This window comes from Aphelocoma coerulescens, chromosome 9, assembly GCF_041296385.1.
Source record: "Aphelocoma coerulescens isolate FSJ_1873_10779 chromosome 9, UR_Acoe_1.0, whole genome shotgun sequence".
In the NCBI taxonomy this organism is placed as follows: Eukaryota; Metazoa; Chordata; class Aves; order Passeriformes; family Corvidae; genus Aphelocoma; species Aphelocoma coerulescens.
Genome location: NC_091023.1, coordinates 23,344,181 through 23,362,038, shown reverse-complemented (window position 1 = coordinate 23,362,038; position 17,858 = coordinate 23,344,181). Strand labels below are relative to the sequence as shown.

Sequence of the window (17,858 nt, the reverse complement as noted above, 5' to 3'; positions counted from 1 at the left end):
GTTTGTTTTAAAGACACATGGAGATGGAAAGTCAGGTTTTTTGAGTATAATAGAAGAAGGTGGTGGGTTTCTGGTGTAAAAAGCAGCAAGGAAATGCATGAAAACATTTCATCGAGAGACAAAAATGAGTTTTAAGGCAGAGACAAGGAAATCCTGGACAGAGCATTAAGAAGGGGGAGTTAGAAGAAGGAGAAAATGAGGTTTTCAGTCATACAGCACCAATACTTTTGTAGCTGGACCACAGCATTTTATGCTGAACGAGGAAGGAAGAGATTTCTAATTGCTGACAGGAACACTCTGCAATCAAAGGAGAAACTTCCTATATATTAGCATGCAACAGCACTGTACACTTCCGAATGGATTATACCCTGGTGAAATCAAGGGGATAATGATTAGCTCCTCAGCTGGAAAGGTTTTGTTCCAATATTTTGGTTCAAAATACAGCCATTGGTGTTAATAAATTGGGCTGTATATCCTAGACCACCTCACCCAGTCAATATTTTACCCCAGGAGGCCGTGTAGCATTGTGGGTGCTAAAGAATAAAGTAATTCTTCCCTTCATTTTGTTTTTAAAAAAAATGAAATCAAAAGAGCAAGGAGATTTTATTACTTTTCAATCCTGTTAGTATAAATAGAAGTCGAAGCTGTGGAGCTGGGTCATTATGTGGCTCATTACTGTTTATTACCACGAGGCACATCAAGATGTCTGCAGGCTGGGGGGGAGCGGAGTGGATCCCTCGGAAGGGCCGCGCTTGTCGCGCTCCGCGCGGCGCCGAGCGCTCGCGTGCCTCCTCCCAGTGCTTGGAGGAACACATCCAAAATCTGTCGCTTGTCATATGTTCTCCCTGTCTCAGCCGAGGAGAAGCGAGCAGACGCTCGTTCTTATTTTGGTGCCGTTTGTTTTTGGAGAGGAGCGGGGGGGGGGGGTGTGTTTTTCTCGGGGAAAAGTTTCTGTTTAAATTGCATTCCCGTGAAATCGAGAAGAGCCTTCTTGGCTTCACGCGAGTTAGGATTTGGTTTGTTGTGTAGCTCTGAGATAACTGAATTCTATTTTATTTTTTATAGCCTTGCCAGTGTTTTCCAGTTTCACTGAGGACAAAGAAACTATCATTTTGTTGATCGTTGCATTGAATCTAAAGCTGTAGAGACACGAGATGGTTTTAGTGGGTTTGTGCCTCTTCAGCTACACTTTAGCAAAAGTTGGTGTTTCATGATACACTTTTCTTTTAGGTTTTTAATAGTCTGAAATGTCCTCAAAAATTTCTTTTAACCTGTGGCTTTTAGCCAGGATCAGAAATGAGCCAGTCAAGTGAAGCTCGAGCTCATCGAAGAACTAACAAACCTTGGTCAGTCTTAGTCTTTAACACCGAAGGGTTACAGTTGAAAGGCCCTCACCTCTCTTGTATGAATGTGAAATTCGTTTTTTTAAATTTTTCTTTACAAACTAATTAAATCTAATTAAATGGCTTTTTTAAAAGCCTCATTTCCCCCTTGGGAACAAGGCGTGCCACTAATACAGAGTAACTGCCTGGGGTTTTTACAGCCATGATGATGCTTGTCTTCTGCTGCTTAATCCTCCTCCTCCTGACTTCCCTGCTGTCTCACCTAAAAGCAATATGAGATCCCTCCCAGTGCCAAAGGCCTGTCAGATCTGTCATCTGCACCCTCAGCCTGGGCTTGGAGGAGATGTTGTGTCTCCTCAGCCCTGTCTGTGCCACCAAGCCAGATCAAGAGATGAGCCCAAAAATTGAAGCCAAGCCCCCCGGAGCCCATTATTCTCACACAGGTCCATCCCTGCCTGCCCTGGCACTGCTGGATTGGGTGTGAGTTGGTCATCAACACTTCAGAGAGCAAAGTGAGTGAGAAGGCATTTCCCGAGTTCCAGCGTGCATGGAATCAGTGCAGCAAATACCTGCTGGGTTTGTTACATTTACCATCGCCCTTGAGCAAATTTTCTGTTTTGGAAATCACTTCCACACGGTCTGTTGTCTCTGTTCCTGCTCAGCAGAGCAGTACTGCTGGCCTGATGGTTCCTATCATATTTCTTTGAAATTTCTTATGTAGGGTATTTAAGTAGATATATAAGTGAACATCTTTGCTCTTGATTTTTCTCTGCCAATGGCTGTCTATTCACTTATTTATTTTTTTCATTTAGTTCTTTAATGTTCTTCATCTGTAATGTGTAAAGTTCTATTTTGCATGCAAGAAAACACCAGCTTACAAGGTGAATAAGTGAGGTGTGTAGATACCAGCACCTGACAGAAAGGAGGACTGTAATTGATATTAAATCCTGCCATCTTTCAGAGATTTTTCATCTCTGCCACTGCTTCTAAAAGCAACTTTACACCCAAGTGAGGCTGCTGGAATGAGTGTACAGAGGTTGTTCCTGATGTCACTGCCCAGAGGTGGAAGTTGGCAAGCAGGGTAGAGCCTGTAGCCAGAGCCAGGTGGGCTCTGCACTCAGCTTGTGCAGAAGGGGAGGAGGAAAATCCCACCCTTGCAACTCTTAGAATCAGAGAACCATTTAGATTGTAAAGACCTTTAAGACCATTGAGTCCAGCCATTAACCCAGCACTGCCAAGCCCACCACTAAAGCATGTCCCCAAATGCCACATCCACTAATGGTGGTGGGCTCAAAGATCTTAGAGGTGTTCTCCAGCTGTAATGATTCTATGATATTTGTCTTTTAAATCCCTCTAGGGATGGTGTCTCCACCACTTCCCTGGGCACCCTTTCAATGCTTGGCAATCCTTTCAATGAAGAAATGTTTTGTGATACCCAGTCTAAACCTCCCCTGGCACAACTTGGTTGGGTGGAGGGGCTCAGCAGCGTAGCTGGGAGTTGCTGCTCTTGGGTTTGCTTCAGGGTCTGGAGCTGAGTTTCATCTCAGAAACTTTCTAATTTTTTCACATCAGTCAGACATGATTGTCTTTAGATCTTCAGGCAGTGTGGTCAGTGCCCACTCTTCACTGGTTTCTTGTGCTTTCTTCTGGCAGATGTGAATGAGTGCACCATGGAGAACGGGGGCTGCCATGACCGCTGCTGCAACACCATCGGCAGCTACCACTGCAAGTGTCCAGCTGGCCAGAAGCTGGGGGAAGATGGAAAATCCTGTGGAGGTAATGCTTTGTGTGCCATGTCTCACTGCTATTAAGGAATCAGCAGACTTAGGAAGGAGAAGGAGATGCTGGCTTTTATGTGGAGCCAGCTGAAGAGCGTGTGCTCAGAGTTGTCGAGAGTGCAGATCTTCTCATGTCTGGATTATGAAGATGTAACTGTAAGAACACTTCAAAGGGTTGGGGTTTTGTTTTATTTTGTTGAAAAAAATGTTATCACTTAACCTGGATTGGCTGTGCCATGTTCTGATTATGGGATTTCCATCATCAGTTTAAAAACCTGAAGGAAGTGTATACGCTTGATAATATTTCATCTGTCTCTAAAGGAAAATGGTTCTTACCAGAAGACACACATACATTTTCACATTTCAATCACAATTCCACAGCTAGAGATTAACTGAATAAAAAAGGATTTGAAACCACATGCTATGTAAACCCATTTGTCTTTTTCCTAAGGGAGATTTAAGTCTAGTTAGTGTATTATGGGGTAAAATTTGTTCATATGCAAAAACTTACGTTAGAACACAATGAATTATGGTCAGACTTGCACTGGTAAACAGAGTGGGTGTAAACAAGCCCAGATGAGGTGTTGACCTACAGTCACTACATTTTGTGCATCAGTAGATGCTGCAGAAGGTGGAGGAGGCCAGGTTAGGTACCCAAGGTGTGCTGCAGTGCAGGCCAGAGCAGTTCCTTCTGTCTGAGCTCTCCCCTGACACAGGAAATGGGGATGTGCTGCCACATGCTCTGCTGTGCTCTGCTGTGTGCCTGGGTTGCACCTCCCCTGCATTTCAGTGCTGCAGTAAATGCATCAGTGTTGATTTTTTTTTAATCTCAGGGCAGCTTTTCATGAACTGTATTATCAGCTTTTCACAAGAAACAGTATTCTCTGGCTTTTCCCATTGCACAGTATCTCACACAATCCTTTCTTCCAGGATTTCATTTTACCATTGTTCGACTCCTTCTTAAGGTTTGTACAAAGCACTCTATTTCTTGCTCGTGGTCATATGATTTATCCTTACTTTATAATTTATTTGGCTGCACTCCTTTTTTCACTAAAAGACAATGGAATTATTTTCTGTGGCAGCCTATCAGTTGAGGTCTACCTTGAGAGTGTAAATAAGCTGTAGATGGTTATTTTATTTTGATTGAAATATTTCATTATGGTCCTCTGTGTTTTCATTTTGGCCTTTGGAGAGCTCAACCCAGGAATAGCATGGATGATTCAGATCCCTGCTACTTCACCTCAGCTTCTCTTACCTCTTCCTGGGGAGTGACTGGCAATATGCCCATGAGCCCATGCACAGGTCTGTGTTTTGATGACTCCTGAATGCTTTTGGTGCATAAAAGTTGTCCAGACCCCAATGTTTTTGAAAGCAGGAGTCCTACTCATCCTAATCCTTAGCATGCAAGAGTCATAGTTTTGTGTTAATAGGTAAGCCAAATTAGTGTTCCTTCTGCACAAAACTATTCTTACAATACGCTTTAAATTCTAGCATTTGGACAGTCTTTAATAAAAACTCAAACAGAGCTTAAGGTATTTGATTTTTGTACTATATTTTGTCTGACCAGGAATTGCAGGGGGATGTGTTATTAGCTGTTTTGAAGCTATTTTTTGAAATCTTCAGGCAAAAATGGAAACATACAATGAACTGGAAACGCTCAAGTCATAGAACAAAGTGAACATGGTGGTGTCACTCAGTACACCTGAAATTCTGCAGAGGTGACAACCACAACGAGCATTTGGCTGTACTGGCCTGCAAGAAGGCCAATTTCAGCCAAGTTCTGGCCATCAGGTGTTATGATATGAGTAACTTAGTGGTTGGTTACTACATGAGGGAAGAGTGAGCTCCCAAACAAACCTCTGTGTGCTGCTGGAAGGTCTTCCAGGGTGTGGCACTGAACTGGGGCTTTATTGATGCCTCTGCTTTCTCAGAGGAGTCATTTTGCAGATGGGAGTAAAACAGCTCCTCATTCAGGTTAACCAGTGGTTTTTTGGAGGAATAAAGCTTATTGTCATTCTGGGTTGTTCCATTCTTTCTGTCTTTATAGCATCACTGTGCTTTATGTTACCCCTTAGTCTAAACTCAGGCGTTAAATAGATGTGCACTATTGTTCTGCTCCCGTTATTTGTCTCATGGTTGGTTTTATTTCACTGGTGCCTGCAATGATCGATTGGTGTACGGGGTTTTTTTATAAGCCAAGGTACAAATAAGGTGTATTGTTAGAAAAGCAGCATGGAAGTAGCACAGATTTTATTCAGCGAGTCATTATTGCTGGAAAGATTGATCATGTTTTTCAGAAACAAAATAGAGCATCCTTCTGACAAAAGGGAAGGATGTCAGGAAATAACTGTTGGGTTTTTTTAAATATTATTTTAGCCATTTACAGCTGTTGAATGCTAAGGAAGGGAAAGTGGATAAAAATTCACTAACCAACAACGTGCTGAAGTGCACTGCTCTTTTGATCAATCATTGCTGGGAGTTTGTGAACAATTCTTTTGGAGACCCAAAGGCCTAATTTCACAGCTTGAATGAGCTGACAGTGCTCAACATCTCCACCTTCCAGGGTGTCAGAGGTGCGTACAAGACACGAGACTCCATGAATATGCACAAGACAACAGCATAAAATAGGTGAGATAATCTTAAAATAGTTATTGCTATCAGAAATATTTGTTTGATTAAAAAAAAGTTTGATTAAACTTTCCCCTTCTTGAGTGGTTCTGTGGCTGGTTGGACCCACATGGGGAAGGGGATCAAGCAGCACGGCCTGGGACACCCCGTGGTGTGGGGTCTATCCTACTTCCAGGGGCTATAGGGATCTTTCCTGGCTATTTGTAGGGATCTTTCCTGGCTGTTTGGGGGTTCTTATGGCAGGATATGTCATTCAGAGTTACGTAGTTTGTAAAGTCTTGCTTCACTTTGGTGCGGGATACTCATATCCAGAGGCAAGGTGTGGTGAGATGAAGGCATGTGCATCCCCATAGAAATGCCAGCCAGAGCAGTGACCTGATTAGCCTTTCAGAACTAATTATCTCCATGTTGTACTGCAGCTTTCACTCTCCAGCCTTCATGCTCAGAACTTCAGTTTGCTTCTGTGACAGAGAAATATCTTCTGGCAGCTCCTCGTGTAGGCATTACAGATTGTGACAGAAAGCTCCTGCTTCCCTCCCGCTCCTCGTGTGCCTGGTGGAAATGAATGATGAGACGGGATTTGGCTTGAAATCACTGCACAAATAATGTGACAAATTAATATTTGACATTTACTGGTGTAGGACTGTCAGGCTGATGCTGTGCCCTGTGCATCCCGTGGTGTTCCTGGGGCAGCCTGGGGAGGGGCCGTGGGTGGGTTTGCTCAGAAAGGTGTAACCTGGTCTGAGGAAGGGAGAGGAGATGGGGGTGTGTCCCATATCTCCTTGTTTGTGAAGCAGAGGTACCACTGACAGCCTATGTCAGTGAGATAGGCTGTGAAATGCAGAGATATCCTCATTTCATATTTTATTCTAATGCGAAACAGTTCTACTGGAGCATCGCAAAATGCAGAAATGGTATTTTCTGAACATAAATACCACTTTAAATGGTATTTTAAATGGTAATTTGAAAGCTCAGTTGTTGGCACAAGTCCAGATTTGTAAGGGATGCTGAGGCTACAGCTACAAAAGCATGTTTTCACACATGAATAAGCTGCAGAAGTCAAGTAGAAAAAGGTCGTGACCTTATGTTAACCTTCTTTGGTAAACTGTCATTTCTTATTTATATTATTGTGTTCTCATCTGTCAAGGCAACTGAAGGAACTTAGAGACAAGTGAAGTCCTGTGATTAACTGTTGATGAAAGAAGCCCCTATTTTGTTGATTAGAGTGATATTGCAATCACTGTCACCCCATCCCCAGGGGTTTCGGTCAAACCTTGGAGCTCTGGCAGGTTTCCTGACCTTGGCCAGGGGGACTTTGGGAGCAGCTGCCTCCAGAGCTGGAGTGTGACTGTGCAGGGCCACCACTGGTTACCCCAGTAATGGAAGAGTCACCAGGGTCAGTGCTGGAGCCTGATCCCAGCGCGTGTGGGAACTCTCCAAATGCTGTTTGTTGCCTTGGAAGAATTAATAGTGGGCTAAAAGGAATACTGAGGGACATGTCTGAGAGCAAGAAAGTGTTTATTAATATGGTGACAGCATTTATTAAGTTAACAAGGTCTGAGATAGAACTTACTCTTGTCCAATTCTGGTTTTGCTGAAGAGAACAAACATTAATTCTGCATTTGGGCTGTTTTCCCTGCCCAGCAAATCAATATACAGGTGTCTGCCGTGTCCTGTGATAAAACCTGAAGGATATGCACTTTGAGGGAAATACCAAGGAATTTTTAACTACATTTATTTAATTTTTATTAGAACAGGAGAAATGAGTCTACTGGAAGGATTCAGGATGCTTTTGCATTGTCTTAACTCTAAAAGCTGCATTTGATTCAACACGCATCATTGGCAGGCTGTGACACTGAGGTGCTTATTTCCAGGAACACTTCAACAGAAGGAGAATATATTTTACAAAAAGAAAAAAATGTACCAGTTCATACTCCAGGTGCAACAAGTACCACACCAACTGAATTCAAATCTTACAGCACTCAAGTGAAGGCACCCCTAGATGAGGTGAAGCCACACAGCCCTCTTCATCTTTTTCTACTTCAAGGCCTTCTCTTGAGACAAAGAAATAAGTCCAGTTGCAGGAATTGTATCACAATTATCTAATTATTTGTAACTGAATTACTCTTCCCACCTCATGTCTGCCTCATGGAGTGAGAGGAACTGATAACTCCACCTCAACAACTCAGCAGACCCTGGGTGAGCCATCATGGTAACTGAGGTATTTCAGGGTATTGGAATTTTACAGCAGTTCTAAAAAGAAGAGAAAAAGAACAGGCAAAAGAAAAAGACTTGTGAGAGGAGAGAAGGTAAAACCTAATTTCTGATTTTTCCAACCCTGTTGTTAGTTGTTCTCAGGTATCCTGGGACTCCAGCTTGGGCTTTTAGAGCTAAGTCAGATAATTTCAAGTATTTAAGTTTCAAAGTATAAAAAACCCGCAGTAATCTGCCAGGGGGGGAAGAATAAACATTTTCTTCTCCATTAGTTTGTACATCCAGAATACTGGTAAATATCTGATAATAAAAGTGAATTCAACAAGAAGCAATACTTGTTTTTAAATTTAAATATTATTTATGATTGCTTCTACCTGTCAAATCAGTACTTTTAGTCATGAGTAAAAAGCATAATAATTGCTTTGATTTCAGATCCCAATTGGTAATAAGAAAAAAAAAGGAAGGGTCCCCCTACTTCTCCCATAGAAGGAACTGTATTAACTAAGATTAAGGATTAATTGTGCATTATAAACACTATTTGGCATTGTGCACTCAGACTTCTGTGGTTTTCTGGAGACTGTTGGATTTAGGCAGGAGAACTGTGTGATTTTTGTGCATGGCTGCAGAGAAGCTCCAGGCAGAAACTGCTGGAGACGTCCATAGCTACATTTGCAAACTTGATGGGGAATCTAATTTTATTTCTACTCCCAAGTCATTCTTTTGAAATTCTCAGTTTCAAGCATTCCTCTCTGGCTCTTGAGCAGAAATGATGGGTGGAGGTTGTTCCTCTGACCTCCCTTGTGCTCTCCCAAGCCGTGTTGGATCCGGCTGGGATCAATAGCTGTGCGGAGCTGTTACACTCTCCGAGGCACATGGTGTCATCTGTCTGCATTTGTCTGTTCCTGGTAGTTCTACAGCAAAAAAAGCGCTCCAGATAAGTAGCAAAAATGACAACAGATTCATAGTAACACTGACTGCAGCTTATTGGACTTTTTAAATGAATTACCTGAGTGCTGATTCCTGGCAAGCCCGAGCAGGCAGGAACCTGAGCTGAATTTCGGGGGCTCATTCCAGGTTGGCCGTGGCTGTCAGCAGAGCAGTGCTTGGTCTGGGCAGTCCCCTTGCTTTTTGTGAGCCCTTGTGAGCATAAAACACTCAGCTACATGCTGGTGGCACACAAACCTTTTCCATCTTACCAAAATACATCAAATACTAAACTGTGCAAATCCCAGCATTTTGCGTCTGTTTCTCTTCAGTCAGGGAAGGGACACATTGCTCGGGCCAGAACAGACACTTCCTGCCTGGTTCTGTGTCAGTCTGGGCTGAGAAGAGCAGCTGATGCCCTGATAATTGATTTATTGTTGAATTTTAATTACCCTTGTTTAGTTTCTTCCTGACTCCTGCTTGACTGTTGCTGAAGTCTCCCTGCTCTTCTCTCCCACACCGAACAAAGGCGGCTGTGAGCTGAACCACCCGATTTCTCACATCTGCCATCCCTCGGGGTAGACAGGCTCACAGTTATGACAGCTCCCTCCAAAGTGAATATTGCCATTGAAGGCTGAGCTCGTTTATCCTGGATACACGTTTTCATCGATGGGAGCTGAGAACAGGCTGAGTCAGTTTTCAGTCACTTTTTAAGTAGAAGTTTTATGCATAGCAGTTGGGTCGAGGGTACTATTATCCTAATCCAAGACTCCAAAGCAAGAGCTGAATGAATCCTACCTTTATTTGCAGCCCTTGACTCTTGGGGAAGACTGGGACCACTTACATTTCAAGGGCTCAATGATTATTTCCAGATAATCTTGGTAAATCTCTTTTTTTCAATGGAGCTTGTTTTTTGGTGCCTAGATTTTTCCCTTTGAATGCTTAATTCAGCTGCAACGTTTTAATAACAGCCTTTTGCATAAACAAACCATGGAACTGGCAGTTTAATTTTCAGGTTGTGTCAGGATTACACAGGGTTAGGTGTAGTGCAGCTTGTCACCATGTCATACATTTCCTGCATCTCAACTTCTGCCATGTTCCAAGGCAGCAGCTTTTAAAAAGCACGGTACTGCTCATACCCCACAGCAGACTGGCACCTTTTCCCTTTGCATTTCAGTTATCAGATGAATTATTGATCACTGATCTGAAGGGGGAAGCTTGTTTCTGGATGTCACAGGTAGCAGCAAACGCAGAGTCCTGTCTCCGCGGCATCTGCCGGTGCCGTCCATATGGCGCTCGCAGCTCCCCGTGCGTCACAGCTGATCACAGACTCGGCACATGGATTGCTTCCCAAGGCTTCCAGCTACCTTGGCTTCCTCCAGCTCCACCAGCTGGAAGGAAATACAGAGCAGAAACCTCAGCTTGCCGTTATCCTTGGAAAGGAGTGTTTGTGGGAAGTGCAGGGACAGTGACCGTCACGCCCTCCGGGGTTCCTCCGTGGGTAGCTCCAGGTCTTGCAGTTGTGAGTTTGTGCACAAAGTTGGGCGTGGGCAAAATAAAGTGGCCTGGAAAGTTTTCTTTGTCCAAACCACTTGATGCAGAAATCTCTATTGATCAGCTGTTGATAGTGAAAACATGTAAAGTTCAGAAATATTATGGTATTTGTCACACTACTCAGGGACTTAATGCTTTTAATTAATGCAGGAGCTGTGAACAGTTGGATGAAAAGCATTATAGAACTATATGAAAAGACTATTACTGTCCAGATGAAAGATAATATTTGGAAATAATGTGACAAAAAATGATAGACTGAGGTACAAATATGTTTTGAGGTACTTCTAGGGCTCTGATTAGTTTGTATTAGCTAGTTTTTTGCATTTATGACTACCTCTGAAAGGCAGGTTATGGAGAATGTTAACATTCCAGTGGGCTGATTGACAATAATTAGTTTATTTTTAAGGAAAGGAAAGAAGCAGGGTATTGTTGGAGCTGACTAATGTGAATTAAAAGCCAGGTAATCATTTCTGCAATTACAGAGATACAATGATTGCTGTTGTAAGAGAAGAAAATCCACTGGTACTTTTAAGAATCATTGTGTAGGAAGAGCTTTGCAAGCCTGAAATTGAAGCTCTGGTCAGGGTCTCCAAAATTACACATAGTAGTAATTTTATGCAGAAGCAAGACTTTTGAATACTTAAATTATAGCTTGTTTGTAGCAAGGTATTTACCAGCAAATACAGGCATCTTATAAACAGCCCATGAGTCATCTTGGTGTTCATTTCGAGCACATCGAAAATGCAAATTGCAGCTGAATTATTCTTGTGTGGAGAAGCAAGGCTTAGAAAAACCTTAAATTCGTACTTTAAATGGAAATTATGAGAGGAAAAATGTGCACATTTGCCTTTCAGAGGAGGTTATTGTGCAGGGTGACTACAGCTTTTTCTATAGCTTTGCCTACAGGCTCCGTAAACAAGGACTGGCGGCAGGTACGGAGACGGGAAGGAGCACAGCTCCTGAGTGGTGTTTATGCTCCCCTTTGGGAGCATTTAATACTGTTCTTCACCAGGACAGCTAATAGAACTCCCTTTTCCTTTTTTTTCTTTTTTTCTTTTTTATTATTGAAATGCCTGTGGATTTTATGAGCCATCTGATATAACCTTAGAAAGCTTTAAAACAATTTGTGATAAAATCTAAGGCAAACAGAAATCTGTCAGCTTCTCTGTTCAAAGCCTTGGCCCAAAGGAAGCGATCCAGACATGACTGTCAGCGAGATAGCAACTGCTGGGAGAGCTACACTGCTTTATTAAAAGATCAGTAGTTTGATCAACATCATATTGGATTACTCAAACTTCAATTACAGGAGTACCTGAGGGCTTTAGCTGGGATATATTAGAAGACCAACTTGAAGTAAACCTGCTGCTGTTGCATGCCAGCTCTGTGAAAGGCCCACCTGAGAACCTTGTTAACAGTTCCTGTCGCAAAAGGGATTCAGTGTCAGCCAAGGAGTTCAAAAACAACTAATAAAAATGGAGCAATCAACTGATTAATTGGATGTGAATTTTAATCTCAGGAAGAGGGAGAAAAAAGGAAGTAAAATAAATTCTTCCGTGCCTGATGACATTATTCCTACAAGACAGGGTGAGAGAGTTGGGGTGGTTCAGCCTGGAGAAGAAGAATGTCTGGGGAGACCTCAGAGCCCCTTCCAGTGCCTAAAAGGGCTCCAAGAGAGCTGGAGAGGGACTTTAGACAAAGCCATGGAGTGATAAGAGAGAGGGAAATGGCTTCAAACTGACAGAGGGCAGGTTTAGATCGGATACTGAGAAGAAATTCTTCCCTGTGTGAATTGTGAGGCACTGGCACAGCTTTCCCAGAGAATTCATGGCTGCCCTATGCCTGGAAGTGTCCAAGGCCAGGTTGGACAGGGCTTGGAGCTACCTGGGTTAGTGGAAGGGGGATTAGAACTGGTGGATCTTCAAGGTCCCTTCCAACCCAAACAATCTGTGATTCATGATCAGGATCCAGCTCTGAAAGGTGGCATGGACAGATTTTGGATGTGTTAATGTCACTTCTCTCTTCTTCTGGTAGAATCTCTGCAGAGTCACACATGATGTAAAGGAAGCCAATCAAGAAAATCTGTGTAAAATGCTGTCCTTTGCTGGCTGGCAGTTTATGTAGCAGATTGTCCTGGAGCTGGGATGGCTCCAGTGGGGAATCGATGCTTGTGGTGGCACCTGAAGAGGCACCCCATGAACTGCTGGCCATGGAGCAATGCCAGGAGCCAGCTGTGACAGGGGGAGGAGGTTGTGCTCTGGTCTCAGGCTTAGAGTGGCAGAGGTGGAGCTTGGTGGCTGAATGGTGTCTGTGCCCTCCTGTTCTCCTGGTCCTGCACAGCCTTGTCACAAATCACATCTGTATTTCCAGCCAGCACAGCACGTGTACTGTAAGCTGGAAGCATCAGATTTTTGGAGGTGTTTGCATGATTATAATTTTCTTGGGCATGTTTTACCTGCTGTCTGTGGAAAACACATTCCTCTGCATTCTGCTGCAGTAGAGACACGGAGCTCAGCAAGTGTGCATTGATATTGCTGCTAGCAAAATCCAGGTGTTGTCATCACATCAGGCATTTCTCTTTTTATTCTGTAACTACTCTTACAAACTTCCATATCCTGCCAAGACAAGATGCTGGTGGCCCAACATATAAACCTCCTTAATGCAGCTCAGTTCCGAGCTGCACACACAGACACATGGCTGTATCATGCTGTCATTTATTAAGTACATCTCCTTGTAGAGATCCTCTCCTCCTTTGCCACCCTCCCACCTCACAGCAGGGCCCAGCTGGGTTGTGCTGAGGAGCTGTATTTAAAAACTGATAGATGCAGAACAAATATTCTCTCTGCTGTTCTGCCCCACATCAGAAAGTCTTGCAGGAGCGTTGCAGGAGCTGCTGATACTGATGATCTCAAAAGTCTTTCTCCTAAGCAGAAATCACATAAAATTTTGATTGTTGTCTTTAAAACGTTCCCTTCCGACTTCCCTGTTCACAGTCAGTACATTCACCTCTTTTCTACTGGAAACAGTGACATTAATGAAGGTGGGTTTTTTCAGTATGTAAATGTTTTTTTAGGAGCCTAAGTTACCCTTTTATCTGGTTTGTTGTTCTTCAGCTCATACTTCCTTGTTATTTCATGTGGTCATTCACTTATGCTGGCACACTTCTCCCCTGAGAGTTTGTGTCCATCTGTGTGGGTTTCATATTGATGGGAGTTGGAGACATCAAGGGGGTACAGTTGCCAAAATATCTATTAGTCTAACCCCACTGTGGAGGCTGGTAACCCTACCACTTTTCCTTTTTGGCTTTTGCTTTGCTGAGATGCTGTGTACTACACCGAGATCCCAGAATGGATCATTCTTTTTTGTTTAAAATACTTAGAGTGGAGAAAAACATACAGAACTGCTTTGTGAAAAGATGGAAAAATGCATTTCTTCACGGCTGTGTGAAAACATCAGAGTGTTGTCTGAGGTCTGTCCGTGAAATTATCATGTTCCTTGCTTTAATTCTATAGCCTGCTTTTCTTGCAAATTGTCTGGTTTCAATAATTGCTTAAAATGTGTGTGTGTATATATATATATATATATATATGTCTCTGTGTGTGTGTATTTAATGAAGAATTCCTTGAAACTCTAATTAGGGCTGCTTGACTCCAAAGCAGTTTACGTATCACAGGCTTACACAGCTATCAAACAGATGCTTCTCCTTTTTTTTCGTTCAGCTGACATTTTCATTTTCTCTGCATATTTTGAGCACTGAGCAGTGATGTGTTTTGACTCCTGAGGCTACAGATGATATCAAAATGAGGATTAGAAATGAAGCTTTACCTGTCAATTAAGTTGTTAAGCTTGTCCTCCACAGTGTCTACACTTTGAAATGGCCTGTTTATTGAATTTGAAATAGTTTTCATTCTTGACTTTGTTTAAATTGAATGGACAGTTCTAATTATAATCTTCAGGGTTTTCATCTGCAACATATGGTTTGCATTTAGAGCTGTGGATGAGGGGCTCTTGGATGTTTATTGAGCTAAACCACTGTTAAATGTCTCGTGAGAGAGTGGCATGTCAGGGATTGAGAGTAAGCAGAAATGGGCAGTACAAATATTGGCCAATTTTCTCTTCTCACATCGCTCTGTCCAGGAGATTTCCTGGGGGACAGCTGAGAAATGAACTGTGGTGGCAGGGTCCAGGCATTGGTGAGGAATAAGTCACCACCTTCAGTGGTTGCCTTGTGCCAGTCTTACCTTGAAAGCAATATTAGAAAAAAAAGAGAAAGAAAGAGAAAAGTCTTAGAGCATCTTTGATATATTCCTTCCCCATCCTGAATTCAAATTCAATGAATTCAAATTACCAGGATCTTTGTCAGGTCAATGTCATTCCTTCCAATCACAGTGGCCCCCACTAACAGGGTTGCATGATATCTCATGGCAATTTATTCATCTGTTTATTCTCCAGTAAGGCCAGTGACAGACCAGGAAATGAAATCTAGGTCTTTTAGACTTGATGGAGTGGATTGTCCTTGCAGTGCTCGTAGAAGTCTTCTCCCCAAAAGCAGGTTGTGGGGCAGCTCCTGCCATTCCTGCTCCATGGCTCTGTCAAAAATGCTATACCTTGGAGATGCCTCTGTCCTTTTCCTTTCAAAACAGGCACCTGGAGATGCATCTCCTTTCAGATCTGGACATAACTATTTATTATCTAACACATGGTCCAACTGATGACTCTGCTTTTCAGTGTTTCACAGTGCCGATTTCCATCCTTTGGTGTTTAATGTGTAGAGAGAGAAGTGAAACCTGGCCTAAGCACAGCTGTAAGTCCTTAAAACTACCTGGGAAAACATCTGAGGTGTAGGGCAAGGTACCAACTACAGGGCAGAAGATGCCTCTCCATGGTGTGACCAAATCTCCGGGGAGGTCTGGAGGAAGGACTGAAAGACCTTGAACCTGGTACAAAAGGCTGTGCTAATTTAATGCCATTATTTACCTTCCCCGTTTTCAGGGGAAGTTAGATAACCAGATAACTTGTAAAGCCTCTTTCTGTGCCTGCAGAATGGGTGCTGGTAAAAGTTGCTTTGTCCTTAGTCCTGGGTGAAGAAACAGTACAAAACTGGCTGCTCCAACAAGGGCCCTCGTTCTTTGTGAAATCGGTTTGCAGGGGCTAAATTGGGTGAAGAATCATTAACCTTGCTTTTAACCAGTCCCTTACCAGCCATTATGTGCTCCTTTTGGTATGGTTTGCTGAAGCCATTCCATGAATTAGTCCTGTTGGAGCAGCCTTGCCTGGGATACCTGTGAGTGAGGAACGTGAGGAAGCTGCAGCAGTCGGGGCTGACCTGGCTGGCTTGGAGCTGGAGCAGACAATGGATGCTCATCTAATCCGTGGCAGGGGCCAGCAAAGGGCAGAACAAATAGCTGAGGAGCAAAAATAAAAGCCTGGGAGCACTAACAGTTCAAAATGACCCAGCTGGCTCTGCAGGAGCACATTTATCTATGCTGAAAGCTGTTTCATGGAGGTGTTTTAACATCAGGTTGTAGAAAACCACTCAAAAGAGCTTGTAGCATATTTGCAGGGTTTTGTGAAGCATTAAAAAAAAGCCCTAGACCAGGACTTGTGCAATTTAAAACCTCCCAGCCATCCAAAACTGCTCTTCTCAATCTTTGCTGCTGAGTTTGGTTCAATGAAAAAAAATTACGTTTTTTATTAATATGAACTGATTTTTAATTTTTTTTTTTTTTAATTTTTGGCTTTGTTTTGGACCAGATCTTAAACTTGTATTTTCCTTCCTAGAGTCAATACCAGTGTAAAACTTCTTTCATTGTGGAAAAGATGGCCAAATTTTTTTCTAGCAATAGGAGTTTCCAACCCCCTCCAATCAAAGTTTCAAACCATGAAAATCATTTTAGTGTTAGTAAAACAGGAGAGATCCTTTTCAAAACTTCTGCTGCAAGAGAAAATTATGTCATGCTCAGTAGTGAGTGCATTTCTGAGGGGATTCACACTGGTTGTCAGATTTTGGACATTTTCAAGCTTGAGACTTGAGCTACTCTGATGTAAAGGAAGCTGTGAGTTGAATCTGTTATAAATTTACCTACTTACAGCAATAACAGGGGCTTATTTTCAGTTTTATAGAATAATTTTTGACTTTTGTGATCAACTTAAGAATGTCTGTGCATCAAGCCTGTTTCCCTTCCTTCCCATAAGTATATAAATTATTTAATTGAAAAACACACTAAATTAATGTGTAAAATCCACCATGTAATTAGCGGGGAAAGACCATATGATATTTTCACTTCATAACTTTTATGAGGTTTAAACATCCTTTGGAATATAGAAAAGAGAGTAGTAACAGTGTAGTTACAAATAACAGAAGGCAAAGCACTGTCATGCGTCTTTGTTGATTTAAAATATCACGTTAAGTAGCAAACAATCAGAGTTTTCATATCAGATGTACGAAATGATCTGTAGCTGAAGAGACTGGGGGGGAAGCTGATCAGGGCAAGGGAGAGGTGAGCCAGATTGTTGGAACTTATTTCCAAATCTGTGTTGGAGTTGAACAGTTTATCCCCATGTGATAATTTTAAATAGAGCCACTTAATGTTTCTTGTTGTGGTACTTTATACTTAAGATCCAATCTCCTCCTCTCTTTCTCTATCACCATCCTTCCTGACTGATCCTCACAATATTGTATGGGGACCAGTGACCCACAGAGCTCCCAGGGTAAAGAGGGGAGAAACCCTGATTTTATTGGATTGTAAGATAATGCTGCACAGACTAGACCATGTGTCTTCTTTCTGGTCATGATATTTTTTATAAATAATCGCTGTAACTCTTTTTAATTATAATCTGATTTTAAAACCATCAGCATAAACCGTTCCCTAAGTAAGTACAAGTAGGGGTTTGTGTTTCCCTGCTTCTGCTGGTCTCATCCTTTCTGCAGCAAGCTGAGGGATTGTGGTGGCTGGAAAATGGAAACATTTGCGTGTCATTCATTCCAGTTTTATGTAGTATTTCTTAGGCATTTGCTAAAAAGGGTGTAGTTATGCTTCTGTGAAAGGCATTAGGGCCAGATCTGCAGATGGTGTGATGGAGGTGGTCTGGGCCCCTGCATGCAGGTGACTGTGCCAGCAGGGACCCAGAATGGGCTTTCACATCAGCTCCCAGCTGGACTGAAATCCTTTCATCCATATGAAGTCTCTGGTGATTGTGGGGTGGCTGATGCTCACAACCATTTGGTCTCTGCCTCTCCATGTTGTTCGCTGCTTGACAAAGCAAAGAGGTTTTGCCAACAACTAATAAATAAATAATCCTGAAATCATGCAGCCATTAAGGTTGGAAAAGACTTTCAAGATCAAGTCCAGCAGTCAGCCCAGCATCACCACCATGTTCACCATTAAACCATATCCTCAAGTGCCGATATCCACACTTC

The 17,858-nt window shown here is 42.6% G+C and overlaps 1 protein-coding gene across 1 annotated transcript in view; it reads left to right on the top strand.

Annotated features, from left to right (window-relative positions):
- Positions 1-17,858, top strand: part of LOC138114727 (multiple epidermal growth factor-like domains protein 6) — a 190,323-nt gene that overhangs the window by 98,881 nt on the left and 73,584 nt on the right. Inside the window, exon 5 of the mRNA XM_069024526.1 lies at positions 2,997-3,119. Within this exon, the coding sequence (XP_068880627.1) occupies positions 2,997-3,119 (123 nt within the window). The remainder of the gene's footprint in view (positions 1-2,996; positions 3,120-17,858) is intronic.